This window comes from Halichoerus grypus, chromosome 1 (genome assembly GCF_964656455.1).
Source record: "Halichoerus grypus chromosome 1, mHalGry1.hap1.1, whole genome shotgun sequence".
Taxonomy (NCBI): domain Eukaryota; kingdom Metazoa; phylum Chordata; class Mammalia; order Carnivora; family Phocidae; genus Halichoerus; species Halichoerus grypus.
The window spans coordinates 3,418,662-3,439,230 of record NC_135712.1 but is presented as its reverse complement, the minus strand read 5'-3'; the positions used below and the strand labels follow the sequence as shown (position 1 = coordinate 3,439,230).

General features: G+C 57.8%; 1 protein-coding gene across 1 annotated transcript in view; it reads left to right on the top strand.

The window, feature by feature from the left end:
* Positions 1–9,730: 9,730 nt before the first annotated feature.
* Positions 9,731–20,569, top strand: part of PDE9A (phosphodiesterase 9A) — a 90,708-nt gene continuing 79,869 nt past the window's right edge. The window contains exon 1 of the mRNA XM_036094384.2: positions 9,731–9,903. Coding sequence (XP_035950277.1) covers positions 9,835–9,903 — 69 coding nt within the window. The 5' untranslated portion in view covers positions 9,731–9,834. The remainder of the gene's footprint in view (positions 9,904–20,569) is intronic.

Sequence of the window (20,569 nt, the reverse complement as noted above, 5' to 3'; positions counted from 1 at the left end):
GGGGCTGCTCCTCTCGTTTCTGACAAGTCTCCTCCTTCACTTGATTCATGTCTCTGCTCACGTGTCACCTCCTCCGTGATAACTTCCCTGACCACAATATCTGCAATAGCAGCCTGAGGAATTCTCTATCCTCTTTCTCTGCTTTTTTTTTTTTTTTTAATTTTACAGGTCTTATCTCTGCCCTGACATTGTAGATCGATTGATACAATCTATCATATGGTATTTTTTCTATTGTTTATCTCCCCACCAGAATATAAGTCTCACTAGGTTGTTTGTGGTCTGTTTCCCCACCAGAATAGAAGTCTCAGGTTGGTAGAACTCTGCCTGTCTTATTTACCGACAGAGATTTTTGCAAGTCTCCCTGGAGAGAGTGCTTATATTGTGCATATGTGCAGGGTGAGGGAGATGCAGTATCTGCTCTTGCTTATGTATCTTCCTCTTCTCTCTGCCCATGAGCTCACCAGAGAACGGGGCCAACCCCACAGATCTCTGCCCCAACCCTGCTCCAGGCTCCCAGCTCCCCACTCCTGGCCCAGTGCTTCACCCTGATACATGCTCAATGAGTTTTGTTTGCTATTGTCTGAATCTGGGCTGGACCCAGAGTCTGGAAGGCCTGATAGGTCCTGCCATTCTACCTGCTTCATGGTTGGCCTTCATGAAGTTCTGGTCAGAGACAGGCCATCTAAAGCTCATTTTTCCAAACGTCGGTAAACCCTTTTGATTCCCTCCATCTCCCACCTCACCTAATTTCTTCGAAGAAGCTTCTTTGAAAATCTCCAGCCTCCACACTGATCAAGAAAAATGCTCTCCTTCATTTAAGGGTGTGATGGAGGTGGTGAGAATGGGCCACACCCAGCAGGCAGGGGACTCGGGGTCCTGGACAGAATATCAGAGCCTCTCCCCAGTGGCCAGGAGAAGGAAGGAAGGAGCGTAACAGGGAAATCCACGGGTTAGATGGAGTTTGGGGGAGCAAATCAAAAGGAAGTGGGAGAACAAAGTGGGAGGAGGAGTTCTGGGATATGATAAGCTGTCCTCTGGCAGGGGTGACCCCAGCCTAGTTGCAGTTTGGAGAGTCACAGACCAGAGGACCTTTCTGAGGAAGGTGGCCAACAGCGGGGTCTCTGGAGACCCTACTCCCTACTGCTCTCATTGGGGTGCCCAAGCAGAGGCCCAGTCACATGCTCTCAGACCCAAATCCTTTAAATAAGCAAATATCAGTAATGGCTCAACTGCTAAGAAAGAAAAAAGGAACAAGATTTTCCTTAAGATCTCTCTTTGTGATCATGCTACAATTTGCAAAATATAATCTGTGTTGGGGAAGGGGCACTTTGGGTTTATGGGCTTGCTTTCTGGGGAAGCACTAGAAGAACTGAGCTGGGGGTGGCTCAGTCGTTAAGCGTCTGCCTTCTGCTCAGGTCATGATCCCAGGGTCCTAGGATCGAGCCCCGCATCGGGCTCCCTGCTCCGCAGGAAGCCTGCTTCTCCCTCTCCCACTCCCCCTGCTCATGTTTCCTCTCTTGCTGTGTCTCTCTCTGTCAAATAAATAAATAAAATCTTAAAAAAAAAAAAAGAATTGAGGGGGAAGGAACCGTGTCCTCTATCAGCTGGGAGGATTCAGAGGCCCTTCCCTTCGAGTTTTGTAAACCCCCGGTTTGGGCCACGTGGGAGGGAGAGGGTGGCTCTCAGGACACGGGACAGGGAACCGCCCGCTCATTTGAACCGGCGGGCGCTTAGGAGAGTAATCACAAATGTACAAGAGTCATGGCCAAGGTCGAACTTTGAGTTCACGGAGGAGTTTCTCCCACCAGAATATGTACCAGCTCTGACCCCTAAAACTACTAGCATTGCGTATGTTTTTAACATATTCCAAGGTGTTATGGAAGCCACCCAAAATAAATAGGACACAACCATCCTCCTTAAGATCTATTAGGAAGAGTGCTATCCAGTCGGAGTGCCAGGATCCACAGATCTACTCCAGTGGTGAATAATCAAGGACAGGTCTGCATAACAATGAGGCCTTTGTGCCCTGTTTCTGGAAATGACATCATCGGTCCGCAGTGGACTCCACTTACAATGGCAGACTCACTACTGAGCCAGCGTGGGCCGGGAGGTCATTTGGCCTCTCTGATCAGCCTGGGCCCTGACTTAAAATCCTGCAGCTGCCCCGCACGGTCACCGTGGGAGCTGCTGGAGGCAGGGGATGCCAAGGACAGACTCAGATGCCCACCACGCTCTCCCAGAACCTGCCCCGGGGCCCAGACTGAAAGAAGCCCACCTGCTGGGTTGGCATCTGTGGGCGGCCACCTCCCCTCCTTGTCCAAGGACCTCGGGTGACAGGGTAATGAGATAATGACAGAAATGAGGGCTGGCTGGTCAGCAGGGACCTCCGGTGGTGACGGGGCCCAAAGCACCCAAGCCCCCACTCACCCCACGTCTGCACATCGAGAACCTCCTCCCGTTTCTGACGTTTTCGACGATGCTGGTCTTCGCTGTTCTCACACAGTTAATGCCGCTCTATGAAGCGGAATGAGCTCTCCATTCTGCCCGCGACCCGATCATAGAAACAGAGTCCAGAGAGTGTCGGGGTCATTTCATCCTAACGGGCCTGGACCCCCCGGCCCAGGGCGTGCAGCAGTCAGGCTCACATCGGAGCTCGGAGCTCCTCACGGTGGACTGCCCTGAGGGACTCAAAAGCATTTGCAAGCTGAAGACCAACAGTGGTCCAAATATTTGAGAGCGGCCATGGTCAGCACTGGTCTACGCGGCAGATCGGGGAAGCTGAGAGGGCGCATCAAGCCTTCGCAGACAGTCGGAGAGTCCGCCCAGCAGCCCTGTGCAAGGACAGGTGAGGGGGCCCCAGAGAGCCCCGCTGTTCGCCCTCCAGCTGAGCCGGGCCCCAGGGCTACAGCGCTCGGCTCCTGAGCTCCGGCCGTGCACCTCTCGGCCGTGGTGTGTCCGGGGCTCCGGCTTCACTGGGCAGACAGGAACCAAGTTCACCCCGCGGCTGCAGGGTGAAAGAGGCCTTCCAGGTCGGCATGAGGCAGCCTCTTGCTCCTCAGAAACGCCACCGTAGCCCAAGGGGCAAGGAGTGCACAGTTGGCTCTTGGTACTGTTTTAATGCCAACTGAGGCATGTCCAAAATTCAGCACAGGCCATGTGCAGAAGGAAGGTTGGCTGCTAAATCACGGAGGCACTCCTTAATGGAACAGTGTTTGACTGTCCACTCAGCTCCAGGTGGAGGGCCAGCCCCTGTCGGAAAGACCCCCACGACTCCGTCTTTTCCTCCCAAGGTCATAATTCAGTGGAGAAGACAATGGTGGTTCCGTGCACAGGATGAGCCAACAATACGCTGTCTTCCTAACGGGACAAGAATACGGCCCGTGCTCCTACTGTGTGCCAGGCCCTGAACCAGTGGATTCTCACGCATTAGCCTGTGCTCCCAGTGAATCTCCAGAAAGCGTTGAGCCTGTGTCGTCGCCCCCATTCGATCAGGGAGGAAGCTGAGGCTCAGGGGAGCACATAAGTTGTCCAGGGCCACCCGTGGGATCCCAGATGTGTGCTGGGTCTTGGGGGCCCAGGGGAGGAGCTCCCCACCCTGCTCCAGAGGCCAGGGGTTCAGGGAAGTTGGCACCGTGTAGGTGATCTTAATGGATCTTAAAAAAGAGGTGATCCAGGAGAGGAGAGAGGAAGGGACATTCTTCTCGATGAAATGAGGTGCAAAGTCACAGACATGACAGCGAGTATCTGTTGTCTCCTTGGGGGTGTGGACGGGGAAGGACGGGACAGATGGAAGATGCCCGGTAGGCCACACAGGGAGGCGAGGAAAGGTCCCCACAGAGGCCAGCGGGGAAGTGACAGCTCCAGACTGGCCCGCCAGGAAGTTGCAGCAGGGAACATGCGCTCCGGAGAGATGAGAGGGGCCGGGATCCCTGGTACGAGGCCCTAAAATGGACCACGAGAGAGGAAGTAAGAGGGCCTGGTCCAGCCCGCTCCTGCGGAGGCCGTCGCTGGCTGAGGGGATGAGGGAGGCCCCCTGAGAGCCTGGGGAAGCAGCGTAACTCCACACCACACGGTTAAACGAAGGCTCACGGCGTCACGTTCGTAAACCTTCTGAGAAGGTGGGAGGGCGCTGATTTGCCCGGGCTCATCGTATGTCACCTTAATGCTTGCTTTCCCTTTTCCTAATTTCATGGCAAAAATAATATCACAGAATCAAAAAAATAATGTTTTGAAAAAGAAAGTGCCTAGAGCCCCACCCCCCGTTTCATATCCCCTTTCCAAACCGGCGCAACCCCGTGGCGGTTTTCACGGAGCAAGCCTGGTGGGCAAACTCTGTGCAGGAGGGGCTGGTTCTGTCCACGCGGGCGTCCAGCTCTGGCACGCGGCTCAGGCCACACAGACAGGCCGTGTGTGGGAACAAGCGTCCAGCGTGTAAATGCCTCTGTGGATTCTACCGTGTCCTGGATGTGCTGTGACCTTCCCCTTGGCCTCCAAACGCTCATCATAATTACCGTGTTTGATTTTCCCCGTAGTGAATGCGCCACGATTAAGTAGCCAGTGCCGATCTTTGGAAATGTAGGTCATTTTTTTCTTTCTTTTAACAAAAAATTTTTTATTAGAAATGATACTTCTTTCTAAGCTGACAGGAGACCCACAGTGCTACCACTTGGTTGCATAAATATACAAAAGCCTCATTATAAAGACACTATGAATAAAGTTGAAAGATGAACCACTGACTTGGAGGAAATATTTGTAAGGTCTATGATGGTCAGTGCGCTGCTATCCTTTGCACAGAGGAGTCGGTAAACATGAGTAATAAAAAAGATTTGGGGGCGCCTGGGTGGCTCAGTCAGTTAAGCATCTGCCTTTGGCTCAGGTCGTGATCCCAGGGTCCTGGGGATCAAGTCCCATGTCAGGCTCCCTGCTCAGCGGGGAATCTGCTTGAGATTCTCTCTCTCCTCCCTCTGCTCCTCCCCCTTGTGTGTTCTCTCTCTCTCTCTTTTTCTCTCACTCTCAAATAAATAAATAATCTTTAAAAAAAACCACAAGATGTTTCTTCTCTTTTTAGATTGGAAAATATAAACAGGATGGCGACTATCGTATTTTGTGTGCTTGCTGATGGGGGGCACATAACTTGCTATAACTATCCAGAAGGCAGTTCAGCAAAATCAAAAATTTAAGTGTGCACACACTTCCACCTGGAAATCTTACTTCCAAGAACCAGTGCTACACAGTAAAACACAACTACCCATGAGGCCACGCATGAGGATTCTTTCCGCACTACTTACAACCACAAAATGCTGAGAAGATCGCAACGCCCACGGCGTAGGGAGCCGGCTAATGAGAGAAGAGAGCGTGCACGCAAGAGATCCACGGACGAGGATTAAGAACAGGGTGCGTCTCCATGTTCTCATCTGGATGCTCTGCCTTTCCCACTGCATTGTTGGAATTATTTACAACTAGTAATAATTTTGCAATTACCAAAGCCATAGAAAGAAACCTGTCAATGTGGGTGTGAGTCAAATACCAGTAGCACCGCATTGCGATGGTTCTTGTGCACACGGTTTTTCTCCCTCTGCACCAAAGCTCAGGGCAGACCTTTTCTCGAACTCTTGGTGCACCTGCCAAATGGCTTCCCAGAGTGTTAGAGCAGCTTAGGGGGTGTTCGGCTTATTCTATACGTGTGAAACAGGCTGATCCCTCCAAGAGGCTGACAGTAAAACTGTCAGGGTGTAAAACGTCTTACCTCCAGTTAGCTTATTAATTTTAATCCCGTCCTATGGTGCTCCCAGAGTCCAGAGTACTCCAATCTCCCTTTGTAAGCCCTGCTCAGTGCCTTGTAGGCAGCTGACACTAATACACTTTGCTTGTCTGATACATTCACTTTGTGCCCTCCACTCCACCCCTGGTTTGGAAAAAGGATCCATATAGGAAGCAACTGGATCCTCTTCAGAGCAGTTATTTAAAACACCAGGTAGACTGAAGACAGAACAGGCAGAAGGATGCCCTCAGGGCAGATCGGCAGCAGGTGCTGGGAGCAGGTGCTCAGTGCTGCTGGCCTCAAGGGAAGATGCTCTGCCTGGCCAAGCCACTCCGGACACACGTCTCCTTCTGCTGTGGATACATCCTCTGGACTTTTCCCAAGTGCCCCAATTCCTTCCTAATCTCTGCATCCTTGCTGGAGGCTGCCCACCCTGCAGAGACAGGGAAGACCTTCTCTTGCTCCTCACGTGGCTTTGCTTCTTCAAGCCGGAGATGAAGAGCTGGTGTGGGGCCCGGGGACCAGGACCCAGCCCTTCCCACCACGGTCTCAGCTCAGTCCCTCTGCTCTTCATTGTGGCTCTCATGCCTTACTTTGAAATTCTCCTTGGGGGCAGTCTCTATGGCAATTCACGAGTAAGTTCTGCATACAGCAATGAGCTTGTGTGCACGCACAGAAGAAAGTGCAGTCCACTCTGGGGGCCAGAGACAGAGGCCGGCCCCGGCTCTGGCTCTCAGGAGCCCCGCTGGCTTTGCACCTCCAGGAGCTCCTTCACCTCTTCCCCCTTCCCTGTGAGATTTAGGCAGGATCTGGCCCTCAGACGTCCCAGCCCATCAGAAGCTTCCTTCCCTGTGACTCCCCCGGGGACTGTGTGAACGCCAAGTTCCCATAACACTCTGGGGCCTCCTGCTCCACCCTGGCTCCTCGTCCTGCCCCCAGCCCCCAGCCCACCAGGCAGAGGCAGGCGGTTTCTTTAGTTTTTGTCCTGATTCTGGGAACTTATATGGGCTGCATTCCTGGTGACCAAGCCAGGGTCAGGAGTACAGGTCAAGGACACCGCAGAGATACCTGGGCTGATTCGGTGCTCGGAGGGGAGAGCTGGCTCCTCGGATAGCACCCCAGGGGCCGTCCAGGAAGAAGGAGCATGACTTCAGGCAGGACCACATGACACAGAAGGGAAGGAGAGCAAAACGTAGAAATAATGTCAACCTAAGCAATGAGCAGAAGTGAAAGACCTGAGCACCAGCCACACTGGATGCAGAATCCAGCCACTTCTCACCGCTGTGGCCCCGTAACCTGCGCTCTTAGCAAACGCTACCGCAGCAGGGTCTCCGCGGCCCTCCCTCCTACAGCCCTGCCAGCCAGCAGCGGATGATGCTGTCAAAACACCAACACGCGGGTAAGCCACGTCCCTCCTCCGCTCCGCCGCCCGCGGGGCTGGCATCCAGAGCAGGGGCATCGGGTGACTTGCATGGCCCACACGGGGGCCTGCCCTCCCCTCATCTCTCTGACCTCACTCCCCACTGCAGGCCCCCTCTCTCCCCTCCTCCTCCTCCCACCCACTGCACCGGCCCCCTGTGCGAGGAGCCTTGGCCTGAAGGTTCTTCACCTTTGCTAGAAGGTTCTTTCCTTCTGGGCTCCTTGCTCCCCGACTCCTGTGTGCTATGCCTGGTGCGTTCCTGAATACATCAGCTCCCCATATGCCGTATTTGGGATCTCCTTCCCACAGGGACTTTTCTCCTTGGCACTCATTATGATCCAACACGCTACATGCTACATTTCTTTGTCCCATCTTGTCTGCCTCCCAGTGAAAGGCCAGCGGCCCCAGGCCGAGATTTCTGTGTATTCTCTCCTGAGGCTCGGACACACAGTAAGGAGTGCTGACGAGTGCTGGAAACACTGCCCCGCGCGGGAATGAGGCAACGGCAAGGACCCCTCTTAGGGGCAACCGCCGAAGTCTCACTGTATCTGCAGCAGTCCTCGTCCATCACCCGCTTACGGGAGTATTATTCTGAATACGGAACCAGCCAGCCTGCAAGGAGGCCTGCCCCACATGATGCCGGACGCAGTCCCAGCACTGCAGGCTCCCCTCTGGGGTATATAGTTCTGCAGAGCTGCACGCAGCATTTGGACACCTGTCCTTCCAGGGCGCCAGAAGGAGATGACTGGAGAGGGTCAGGTCAGATGGCTATAGACACGGGGAATAAAGAAGTGCCTGGCTAATGAGCCATCTGCTGGGTGGTGAGATTTCCACACCGGGCAGCACACCCGTCCCACAGATCCACCACTGGATTAGCCCAAACATCAGAACATCCGACAACAAAATTGAACTACAATAACTGTGCTTTTCCCAATTTTCTGGGGACACGTTATCACGATTGTGAGTCAGGTGGCCAAGTATAACCCCCCAGCTTCAGCTACCCCCACCTCGAAGGTCTCCTGCTGCCTCTTGCTCTCCCTCTAGTCACTTCTAAAACAAGTCTCATGGTGCCCAGGTTCTGACGTGGTCCCTTCACTGGGCTGGAGGCAAGGGCAAAGCCATCATCATTCTCAAAGAATGATGAGTCCTACTCCCAGAGCAGGCAGGAGACATGAAATGACACACACTAGACTGTCCAAAGGCTGAGGAAGAACGCTTCCCGTAAAGACGATGAGCCCCGCCTTCCCCAGCGCTCCAGCCTGGCCAATGCTCCAGGGGGCCCAGAAGACTCTGGAAAGCCTGTGCACCAGGGGAGGCTGCATGGCTGGGGAAGGGAAAGGCACTGACCGTTGGCAGTGGTCAGCCTGGCTCGGGCAGGCCTGGAGGGAGGGACGAGCCTGTGTGCACCAGGCACTCTCTCAAGACGCAAAACCCAGACATTCAACAGATGCAAGGCAGTGGCTTGGAATCCACATAGAATGGAACAATCAGGGCATTCTCTGGCTGGGTTGACACTCGCTTCCAAGAGCGAAAGGCACTTGGAGCCACTCAGCACTTACCAGCCTCCCCCCATCTGGGTCCCACTCGGAGATCCCAGAGAATCGGGAGCCGCAAAGCAGCCCCCACTGTGATCTACAGGTCACTAACTGCCTGAAATCCCTTCTTTTTCCCTCCTGCTTTTCCCATACTCCCTGCAGGGATTAACGAGGTGGGGGGAGGGTGGGCAGAGCAAGAGCTGCTGGCTGGGTAATCCTCTCTCCAGCTCCATTAAGAACAGAAATAAAATTGCCATTTCAGCTCTGGGTGCAGCCGGAAAGAGGCTGTCACTCCCGAGAATGTACAGAAAACTTAGAAGGATGCGCATGAATGAGAAGCAACTTTTCCCATTTCCTAGTCAAATTACATGAGGATGGCAATCACGGCCCGAGAGGCTGAGCCTCGGGGAGTTGCCTAATGCTGAACAGTTCTGGATTAGCCACCTGGGGCAAAGGAGTCGCTCTGGGCAACTGTCCATGTGGGAAAGTGACCAGCCTGCAGCCAGAGGGGGTCGCTCTGGGAATTTCTGGCACTTGGGAAGGTGACCAGCGTGCAGCCAGAGGGGGTCGCTCTGGGAATTTCTGGCGCTTGGGAAGGTGACCAACTCTGTAGCCGGGGGGTCACCTGCTATGGGCATCTGTCCAGGGGTCACTTGGAGATAGGCTTCTCACTTGGCCCTATCCCCAAGGCGACTGGAGTCAAACGGAAGAAGAGGGGGTGTGCCTTAATGTGGGAATGGAGGAAGGGGGAGGAGGGAAGGGAAGGGAGGAGGAGGGAGGGAAGAGGAGGGATAGGGAGGAAGAGGGAGGCGGAGGAGGGAAAGAGGGGGTGGGAGGGAAAGGGGGGAAGGAGGAGGGGGAGGAGGGAGGCAGAGGGAGGGAGGAGGAAGAGGGAGGAGGAGGGAGGCCGAGGCTGGAGGCGGAGCACGAGCCCAGACGCGCGCGCCAGAGGCGGCGGCCCGAACCCGCACCGGTGCGGCGGCGGCGCTCTGGTTGGCTGGTCTCCCCCCTCCTGCCGCCGCCGCCGCCCCCTCCTCCCTCCCACTCCCCGCCCTCCCCGCGGCGGCTGGCGTCGAGAAAGTACAGTAAAAAGTCCAAGTGCAGCCGCTCGGCGCAAGATGGGATCCGGCTCCTCCAGCTACCGGCCCAAGGCCATCTACTTGGACATCGATGGGCGCATTCAGAAGGTAGCCTCCTCCCCACCCTCCGCACCCGCGGCCTCCGGTGCGAGCCCCCCCACCCCCGCTGTGTGCCCCCCACCCCCGCTGCTCACGCCCTCCCCCGCAGCGCTGTGCTTGGCCCCCACCGTGCGATCCCGCGCAGGGGCCCCTCCCCGGTGACGGCGCGGGGGGTCGTAGCGGCGGGTGGGGGAACCTGGCGCAGCGACGGAGGGCGGCCCGTGGGGAGGGCCGTCGTCTGTGCGTCCGCGCGTCCTGGGTCCGGGCTGCAGCCTCTGACAACTTGGGCTGGGGGCAACAGGGCTCTGCGGAGCTGCTGTCCCCACGCGCCGCCTCCCCCCCCCCATGGAAAGGGGCGACCCACAAGGGGGTATTTTTTTCCACTTCATGGGCAGAGCTTTCTTTGTAACAAATCTCATCAGGCTGAGTTTGTATGTTCAGAGGCTGGTGCATGAAGCCTTTCATTTCCCAGAGCAGACGCGCCGCAGAGCCCCTGGGCTGCCCTGCGGGATGTGGTCCCCGGACAGGGATGGTGACTGAGGCACGGAGGGTGACCGAGTACGCAGCCCCCCCCCCCAGTGGTGGTGCTTCCTGGCCAGGGGGGAGCAGGTGGGGGGGCGGGGTTTGGGCAGCAGGGGCTGCGCTCGGCAGCCCCCCACCCCGCCGCTCCCTGTACCCCACTGGGCAGATGGTCAGCTCTGACAGCAGAGGGGGGTCCTTGAGGCTGCTCTACCTCCTGGGCCCACAGAGAGACTGAGGGACAGGCCAGACCAGCCCTGTGGTCTCTCTGCCCTTCTCTGGAGGCATGAAGCCCTCCAGATGTCCAGGGTCCCTAACCAACTTGACTCTCATAGGAGAGGCTTCCCAGCAGACCGTCTTTGTTCCTGGCCCCTCCCTTGCTAAGCCCCTGGCCTGAGTCCAGAGCGTCCTGGGCCCATGTTTCTGATTGGCAGAGAGGCACAATAAGAAAGCTGGCTTGGAGGGGGGATTCTTAGCTCCTCCAGAACCACCCCCCACCGGGAAAAGCCATAGTGAGGAATCACTCCCAAACTTCAGCTGGACATTTCAGGGAAGCTGCCACCAATCCCCTTGCTCTTCTCAAGGACCCCCCGCCCCCTGCCGGGAAGCCAGGGAGGGATGCCCCAGCCAGTGACAGAGCAGGCATGAGGCGGGGGAAGCGGGGGGAGTCTCCAGAGATCTCTGGAGTGCCTCTGCCAGCTGATAGACTTGCCAGAAGCCACCCTCACTCTCCCATCCCCGTCTCCATCCCAGGAAGTGAGAACTGCCCCTCCCCCACCAGCGCCCGCTTTAATAGAATCAGAGAGCAGGGAACAGGAAGAGTCTGCAAGGCCAGGTTGTCAAGCCTCTGGTTCGTCAGTGCTGGGCAGTTGGTCAGCGGCAGACGGAGGACTGGACTCCGGGCCCCTGACTTCCAGGACTCGGCACCAGTGACTGAGCAGGGACTTAACAGCGCCCTCAAAGGTAGAAATGACTCTCGGCTGAATACCTCCCTGTGCTGCGGACACGCGGGCACAAACGTGTTCACACACAACACGCACATGAAACCATGTTGCACACACACATACACGGATACGCACACGTGTGCACGAAGCACACACGCTCACAAGAGCAAACCCACACGCCGACACACGCACGTGCAAACAAGCTCACGTGCACACATCTGCACAAGCACACACACCCCTACCCCCCCCGATGAGAATTCTCAGAGATTGGCCTATTTTCATCTTTTTGAAAGAGATGAGATGAGATGCCCGCCACCGGGTCAGAAGTGACAGCTTCTTCCCGAGAACTTCCCAGAGGTCTCCCCGAGAAGCTGGGTTGGAAGTGGGTAAGAAGTGGCAGAGAGGCGCCAGAGGGTGGGAGGTGAGCGCTGAGGCTGGCAAGCTCTGCCCGCGTGGCAGGCAGGCTGGTTTTTAGAAGGTGACACACCTCAGGTTGGGGTGACCTCCGGACAAACAGCCCTGGAGGCACACCTGCATTCAGGAGAGAGGCCGTGGCCTCGGGGGGGGCCAGATCTGCCGCTGAGTGCCGGCTCCCCTACTTTCTGTGGTCTTGAGCAAGTCGGCGGGCAGCTCTGAGCTGGCCTCCCCCTCCGTAGAGTGGGACGGCCGTCTCTGCTCTATAGACCGTCCTGAGAAGGACACAAGACCGTACGACCAGAGTGCGCGGGGTACCGCGGGAACAGGGAGGGTCCCTCTCTCTGTCCACAGTGGCCTTTCGCTGATACAGACGGGAGGGGGAGCCCGAGTAGGCTGGGGTCTAAACCTCGCCCGTGGCCGCGAGGCCTGGTAGCGGTTCTCGACCGGGCTCTGCGCCCTCTGCCTGTGCTGCTGACTCTGGTGGAGGCTCGTAGCTGGACTTCTAGCCGAGGTTGAGAGCCGAAGCATCTGGGGTTTCCAAGCACGTGCTGGACAAGGACCACGGGGCTCTCACCGCACACCCGGCAGCATGGTGGGGGCCGCAAGTGTCTCTGCTGAGAGCGTGTCCAGCAATGCTTTCTGTGGCCGCGCTTTCCGGCCTTAAGGCTCCAGGCACTGGATTCAGCCCTGCTCTGTCACCCTTTTATCCTTCCCAGCGCTTCTCCCAGGAAGGTCATGGACACAGACCCCTGTTGCTTCCGAGGGGCGGGCGCGCTGGGGGTGGGGGAGGGGCTAAGGCGCTGCTTTGTCTCCCCCGCCCTCTGCCCCTCCAGTGACCTTCTCTTGGGCACCCCACGCTCCCCCCCAGAGAGAGCACCAATGTCGGGGGAGAGCGTTCACAGCAGTGACTCCTGCAGGTGTAATCTGCTCCAGCCAAGCTTAGGGGGAACGGTCCCAGGTCACCGGAAGGGAGGCCGCCTGCCCTGTCTGAGGACGTACTTGGGGTGACACTGGATGTGTCTCAGGTGCTTGAAGAAACCCCTGCAGCTCCCGGGTAGCTAGTTCAGGGCCTCTGACATGAAGAAGACTCCAGACACACAGCTCTCCGACCAACCCAGGGTGACACAGCACGAGGCCAGCAGGGGGAATTTGGGGGATCCTCAGGCCGCCGTGAGGGGATCGAGCTCTCATCTGCGGGCTTTCCTTCAGCGCTGTGCGGGGGGGGCGGGTTTGGAGGGCAGAGGTTCTCCTCCGAGCCTGCGCCCCGCTGGGTCCCCACAAAGGCAGCAGAGAGCCGTGCGGCTGCTCCCAGGGCCTCGCCTGCATCCCCGTGGCCTGGGCGAGGTCCCTAACCTCTGTGTAAGGTGGGGATACGGTAGTGCTGCTTGTCGTAGAATCGGCCGGACAAGACCCATCACTCAGGCCGCTCTCCAGAGGAGCTATGGAACAGCCACTGTGTGCCGAGGCCTGGGTCCCGTGCGAAAGTGATACCCACGACCCTGTCGCACCGAGCGATGGGCTCACAGGTAGTAAACCACAGCTGTTGACGGACAGAAGGACATGGCAGGCCCCGCTGGTGGGCCAGGGCTGTGCGCCAGAAGTGGGATGCTTGATGAATAGGCTCCCTTCCTTGGTAAAGACTGGCTTTAGGGGGCCCGGCGTGGGGGAAGGGGACTTTTTGCAGACTGGGAAGCCTTAGGGTGGCCCAGGTTAGGAATTGCTGGCTGGCCAAGGGGACAGCCTCACTCACCTCCACACGCCTGTCCCCTTGGTGCCTCCTCCCCTGCTCCTGTTGAAGGAGGAGGGAGTGGGAGTCAGCGTCCCCAAAGCTGGGTAGCTGGGGACCCCCGCTCCACAGGACTCTTCTCCAGAAGATGCTGCTTCTCTTCTTTGCCCAGATGGTTTGCGTTTTCCTTTCCTCCGCTGGCCCTGGCCTCAGTACCTGTTCCTTTCTCCCCTTCCCCACACGGCATATCGGAGAGAGGGGGCACTCAGCTGGGATGTCCCGGGGCTGCCAGGGTGGTGCCCTTGGCATCGGGGAGGAGGAGGGGCCCTGCCTGGTAGCACGTCCAGGCGTGCGTTTGATGACCTTACCATTACCAATGAAGAAGAGTGAGGGGTTCACATGACCTTGGGGCCTGGCTTTGGGCTGGAGCTGCTGGGAAGCCTCATCTGGACAAGGATGGGCATTCTGGAGCTCCTACCAGCTCTGGAAGGGAGCACCTCCGTTGGTGCATTGCCCTGGCCGCTCAGGGACATGGCAGTCTGCCCGGACCACCTTCGGCCACTCTGAGCTCCTACGTCCTTGTCCCAGTCTTGCTGCCGCAGGAACCCCGGCCTTACTCTGCCACTGGAACCCAGGTCCGAGACAGCCAACAGCCACTTGACTCTGTTAAGTGGTTTCTACTCTAAAACAAGGAAATGAATGAGGAAAACCCAAAGGGAAGAGCAACATTGGGAAGTTGTTGAACTATCTGCAGAAGACTGTGCCCGGTTCACGGCTGACTGCTAGCCCCTCCCCGGGCCCTGTGCGCTCAGGGGTCCCGTCTTCTCCCAGGGAGCCGGCGTCCACCCTACCTGGGCCCGCTGTGACAGGGATTCCGGGGTACGCCCCTGGTTCCTTCCCCCGGCGCCTACAGGGCCCGGACCCTCGGTTTTCCTCTGTGGCAGGGCCCTCCCCCCGCCCTTGGAGGACAGGCCTCTGCAGCCCTGCCAGCCACCTCCCTTTCTCCCGCCTGCCTCCCTCTGTCCTCCGCTCTGCTCCAGCCCTGCGCCCTGCTCCAGCCCTGCGCCCTCCAAGGGACTTCAGGCTCGTCTACCTTCGTTGCTTGCCTTTGGCGCAAATAGAAGCCGCTGCGCTTCTTCAGGCCGGTCCTGTCTTCCATTCTTGAAGGGTGTAGCTGCCCCTGTCTTGTCCCGTGTAGTCAGCCCGGCAAGACCTTGAGACCCCCCCAACTCATGGGCACGTTTCCCCTTCCTGGAAAATACGTCTGTCCTGCCACCCGGCAAAGCCCAGTGACAATTCCCTTTCACTTTAAGATGTGCGCACCTGCTCTGCCCGCACTCCGAGCCGGCGGAGCCCAGGAGCGGAGGGGTCTTCCCTGGGTTTGCACAGGGCTGATGCACTGGCTAGGCAGACCCATGGTGAGTTCTCTGGGCTTGGGCGTTCCTGTTAGCCCTGCATCCCTGCCAGGGGACGGGAGCACCCCTCGGCCATCGCCCGCAGTTCCAGCCCCGTCTGCTTATCTTTCTTTAAATGTTTATAGCTTAAGATATTTACGCGGGTACTGAAATGGTAACAGAAGCTAATTGCAACGCAAGGAAGTCTGGGGACTCCTAGTTTGGAGAAGGGAGTCATCCCACACCGTCTTGGTTTCCAGCGGAAAACCAGAGATGGTCTGCGGGCGATGGGGAAGGCATTTTGCCTCCAGGCCTGCCCCCGAGCTCACGATGACCCGTCTGTCTCCAGCTGGGTCAGAGCTGGGAGGCGAGATTTAACAAGAACACCGTGTGTTCAGCCTCTTGCTCAACAAGTAGATCGGCCCAGAAGGTGTTGTGCAAACAGAAACTCTTGGAAACGCAACCTCTCCGAATTCTACCTAGCCCTGGGCGCTGAGAAGTCAGAGAATGCTGGCCTCCCTCTTCCTTCCCACTTGCCCTGGCCTAAAGGCTCGTTCCCAACATCTGGAGGCCCCAGGAGGGGCGTGGCTGAACCCCACTAATGTCATCAGGATTGACAGATAATGACACGGCGGTCTCTCAGACTATGTGCAGCTCCCCCTGTCTTGGAGGGGTGGCCACACCGAGTGGGGAGGAATCAACAGCCCCACAGATCCAGCTCTGTCCCTTGACGGCTGGGAGGCCCAAGGGAAGTCACCTTCTCCTTGGTTAAGTGGGCGCGGCAGTGACGCCCCCGTTGGGTGACCGCAGATGGCACTAAGTAATGTGCGAAGTGCCCAGGGCTGGCGAGCTGGCCACACGGGGAGGCTCGGCCAGCACGTCCTGCATGCAGGCCCTTGCTCCCTCCCTCCCCCAGCACACTGTGGAAGGAGCTGGGGCAACCCTTCCCGTCCCCGGTCGGTATCTCTGCGAGTCCACTGCGAGCCTGAACTAAGGCCCCAGGCCCCCGGGGCCCACTGTCCAGGACACCTTCATCTCCAACTTAGCAGAGGCTGCTGGAAACAGGACCACGTGAGCCCCGAGCCGGGAGGGCCGGCGGCCTCCCCAGAGCCGCTGTGAGCTAAGGGCTGCCTGGCCTCAGACACGTGCAGAGTGCAGCTCCGGTCATCCAGGAAGAGAAGCAAGAGCAGACGAAGAGCATGGTGTCCCCGTCAGACGGCTGATGTGAACCGACATGCAGATGAAAGAGAAAACGGACTCAGCCAAGCGGCTGATGGCAGAGCCAGCCACAGGGAGCCCAGGACGCCGCCCCGCGGTCAGACAGCGGGACTGGGTGCACAGGGAGCCTTGGCTCACTGGAGGCTGGGCCCCCACACCCCCGTCCTGGCTTTGCTGCTCCCGAGGCCCTTCCCACAGCAGAAGGCAGAGGCTGAGCCGTCCGTACCCGGTCACCTGCTTCCGGGCCACCGATGACCCGGCAGCCTGCACTACTGGGAACTGGCGGAGGTCTAGAGCTAGAAGGGATAAGAGGGTACCCGGAAGATACAAAGGGACCCCCACGTACCCACCTGCACAAGACAGCAGCAGCCCACCAGCTGGTCCCGCCCCCAGGAAGGATGCCCCCCTGTGTCTCAGCGCCCCCCGGGCCACACGGACACATGCATGCATCTCTCCCTAGGCATGTTTGGGATACGGTCACGTGGTGGGCCACTGTCTAAACAGCACTCAGCTCCTCAGCCCCAGATACTTGCAACCTCAAAAAAACCAATCTCTGCAGTCGACAGTGTGGTTCCTTTGCCTTGACTGCACCCACCTGTCCGCCTGTCCCCCTCACCTCCACCACGGCTGCACGTCTGCTCCCCGGATCCCCAGGCTGATCACCGGATGGGAGCATTGGCCTGAACAGAATCTCACAGCACTGCTGAAAACCTGGTCTAGAAGATTAAGTTCGGGCCAGAACATCTCAGCAAGTTGGCTTTAGATGTTGCCCCGCATGCCTTCTTTTTAATTTTAACAAAATACATATAAAATTTGCCATCTTAACCATTTCCGGGTTCCGTGGCGCTGAACACACTCACATTCTTATGCAGCCGTCCCCACCATCCGTCCTGAACTTTTCCATCTTCCCAGACCGAAACTCTGTCCCCGGTAAACGCGAACTCCCCCAGCCCCTCCCCGGCCCCTGGCACCCACCTCCTACTCTCTGTCCCTGTGGGTCTGACTGCGCTGGGTCCCTCCTGTGAGTGGGTCACACGGTGTTTGTCCTTCTGTGGCTGGCTTACTTCACTGAGCATGGTGTCCTCAAGTTTCGTCCACGTTGTGGCACGGGGCAGTTTTCTTCCTTTTTAAGACCGAATAATATTCCGTCATGTGTATTGTCCACGTTCTGTTTATCCGTTTGACCCTCAGTGAACCTGCCTGATCGTCTTTAGAGCTCAGTCATTCACATTATTTCCTCATTGCAGTGGGTATATCATTGTGTTTTCTGGAAAACACTCTTCTCCCTAAAGCCCTCCATGGTTTCCTGGTCGCAGTTGTGTGAATCTGAGGAGTTGTGTGTGGTGTGGTCTGGGAGGTGGGATATGTTCCAGGCGGGGAGAGTAAACTGCTCAGGGAGGGGGCTGCCTCTCAGATTCAGTGACATTCCGCGCATTTACTGGCAGCATGATGTCACGGTCGAGAGCATGGGTTCCGGGGCAAGTGTGTCTGCCTTTGAAGAGGGTCGTGTGCAGGCAAGTTCCTGACATGCCTCGGTGACTCCATCTGTGAAGTGGGGTGAAGGGAGCATCTCCCTCATGCGGTCATTCTGATTAAATGCGTAAATGTGTGTCCAGTGTTAAAAGGGGGCCAGTACGTGGCCAGTGCTACCTAAAGTCCCTGTTATTTTTATTTGTTTGTAACTTATTTATTCGTGTTGTGGATGTAAGGCAGTCAGATCTCCGTGTCTTGTTGGGAGAGCCTTATGGAGACCCCTGGCTTCGTGCTCCTGGGTTGGCAAGTGGCCCGTGGGGCAGCCGGCCGTCAGTCCCCACAAGGGGCCCCGTGTCCAGGCGTGCTCTGTGACATGCAGGGCCCGCCCAGCCCCGAGGTGCTCCCAGCTCCGTGATCCCATGCTTCCTGGGGTAGCCCCAGGTCCACCCTCGTCCCCCTGGTCTTTTCACAGAAGCTGGGACCACAGATGCCTTTCATTTCTCCTCCGTTTCAGAGATGGAGCTGTGGGGACTGCAGCGAGGAGGGCGGGCGGTGGGGTGACTGCTCAGGCAGGCAGGCATGGATGAACTAGGACAGCCAGCTCCGCGTGCACACCAGCTCTCCGGTTGCATGAGCGTTCCAGGCTTCAGCCTCATTTATTTTGCCGGAGGGGGGTGGTTGTGGTACCCAAGCCCTTAACGGTGATTTTGCTGTTGAAGGGAGCTGCACTGGCGGGGGGTGTGGCTAGTCGCTGTCAGCGGCGGCCCCGGGGCTCGCTGCCACGTTGGCCACTAGACGGCTGGCCTGGGGGAGACGGAGGTGGGGTGCTTTGGGGAAACAAAGTCAGAGCCCACCCGTAGAATGGCAGGAGTTGGCGGGCTTTGGCAGACTCTCTCCGTTTAGCCCGGAGCACTACCATGAGGACAAGCTGCCCCTGTCCCGCAGTCAGCACCACCAGAGGGAGGTGTAGGGGGGCCGGAGCTCGGTCATCCTGGGGGCCAGTCACACACGGGGCTGATGTATTTTGTAAGCAGTTAACGGAACCCGGTGATCAAGCTCTTTGTCCTCACAGCTTCTGCTTTTAGGGAATTTTTTTTTAAAAAACTTTTATAGCCTTACAAATAACAGAAAAAGACGCAGTGCCTTTTGACATTATCATCTAGAGATCTTCAGTAATGTTGAATTGGCCTTTGCGAGAGCAGCAAACCCAGGGCTTGCGTGCGGGAAAGCTGAGGGCAGACAGCCGCGGGCGTGGCTGGTGAGCCAGGCTGGGCTCGAGCCATTGCCAGGGCGCTTGGGCAGCAGCCCCAGAATGATTTCGCTCAGAGTTGTGTCCTGTAAACTTCACGCAGGGAAAAGTGAAGATGTGAGCCGTGGTGAAAGGTTCGTACGTACGCTGAGACCTCTTGGTGGAGCTTCTGAAGGCTAACACATCTCGCCGCCGCTGTGGATCACAGAACATCCAGAGCCCAGAACAGACACCAGAGGGGCTGGGAAACGTGACCCCAGTGATGGCCAATGATGCCTGGACATTCGGAGCCCCTGAGACTTAAGGACGCCCCCTCCTTGGAGCCGCCCGGATGCATGGCCGTGGTCCCAGCATGTATTTGACCCCATTCTGTGTGTGTTGTTTAGAAGGCTGTGCCCCAAGTAGCAGAGGTGGGAGATGGCATCTGTGCCCCATCGGCAAAGCCAGCCTGGGGTATCCAAGGAGCTGGGGTCCAGGGAGGCGCTTCCGTAGCAAAGGCGTGCGTGGGGAAGTGTAGGAGCAGTGAATTTCCCCCACAGCTATTTCTGGAACCCGGGCTGGGTGGCCCCAGGCTGAGCAGGTGAAGGAAGTGGGTGCAACCTCGGAGAGCTGTGTGGACACAGGGCCAGGTAGCGTCTGGACGTCGGCGGGGCGGACAGCCCTGGCCGGGGGGTGGGGGGGGAAGGCGCTGAGAAGTGACTGGTCTCTCCAGGGATGAGGGACCCTGGATCTCCTGGGTGTTGTGCAGAAGCAGCCGAGGCCACAGGCTGGATGCCAGACCTCCTGGAACACTCCGCCCCCCTACCCCCCACCCCCGCCCCCCTGCCCCCCATGCTCCCGGATTTCTGATTCGGCCTCAGCCCCTGCAGTGAGCCCTGGGCATGTCTTCCAGAGGGACAGAGCAGGCAGCCGGGAGAGGCCGCTCTAGAGCCGAGGTGGGTCCCGGCACCAAAGGGGCCCCTCGCGGCGCCTCCCGCCCCTCACCTGCCCCTCCTAAGGGCCAGGCTTGGTTTCTGGAAGAAAGAGCCGGTGGGGGGCGGGGGTCACCCGGGTGGCTCAGCTGGTTAAGCGTCTGCCTTCGTCTCCCAGGGTACTGGGTTCGAGCCCCGCATCGGGCTCCCTGCTCAGCAGAGAGCCTGCTTCTCCCTCTCCGTCTGCCTGCCTCTCTGCCTACTCATGCTCTCTAGATCTCTGTCAAAAAAAAATAAATAAAATCTTTAAAAAAAACTTAAAAAAAAAAAGAGCCAGGGGGTTGGCCGCTTTCAGCCAGCTGCTGTAAGCCCCAGGCATCAAACTAAAGGGTGAGCCCGCACGCAGGTCTGTGGCTCAGCGTGGCTGGGGAGACACGGCCCCAGCTGAGGTTACATCACAGGGACACGCCCCCCCCAAAGTCCAACGGCACTGAGCAGAACCCTGACCTTTGGAGGGACTGTGGCAGCTCCACAGGAGGCCCGCGAGGCCTCAGCCTGGCGGGTGGAGGCCAGCCTCTGAAGGACAAGAAGCAGGGTGGGGAGGCCACTGCAGCCCCCGCGGCAGCAGGCACGCGGCCGACTTGGACTCGAGGCCCCTTGCCTACACTCAGAGACACTTCTTTTCTGGCAAGAAACTATGTTGAATTTTTCTAATGAAATTTCAAGGCAATAAAGAGAAAAGGGAAAAGAGGCAGGAAGGAGGCAGGAAGGAGGGACTTCTCCTCCACTCCCGTGGCCCTGAACTGCCCACTTTCTCCCACGTC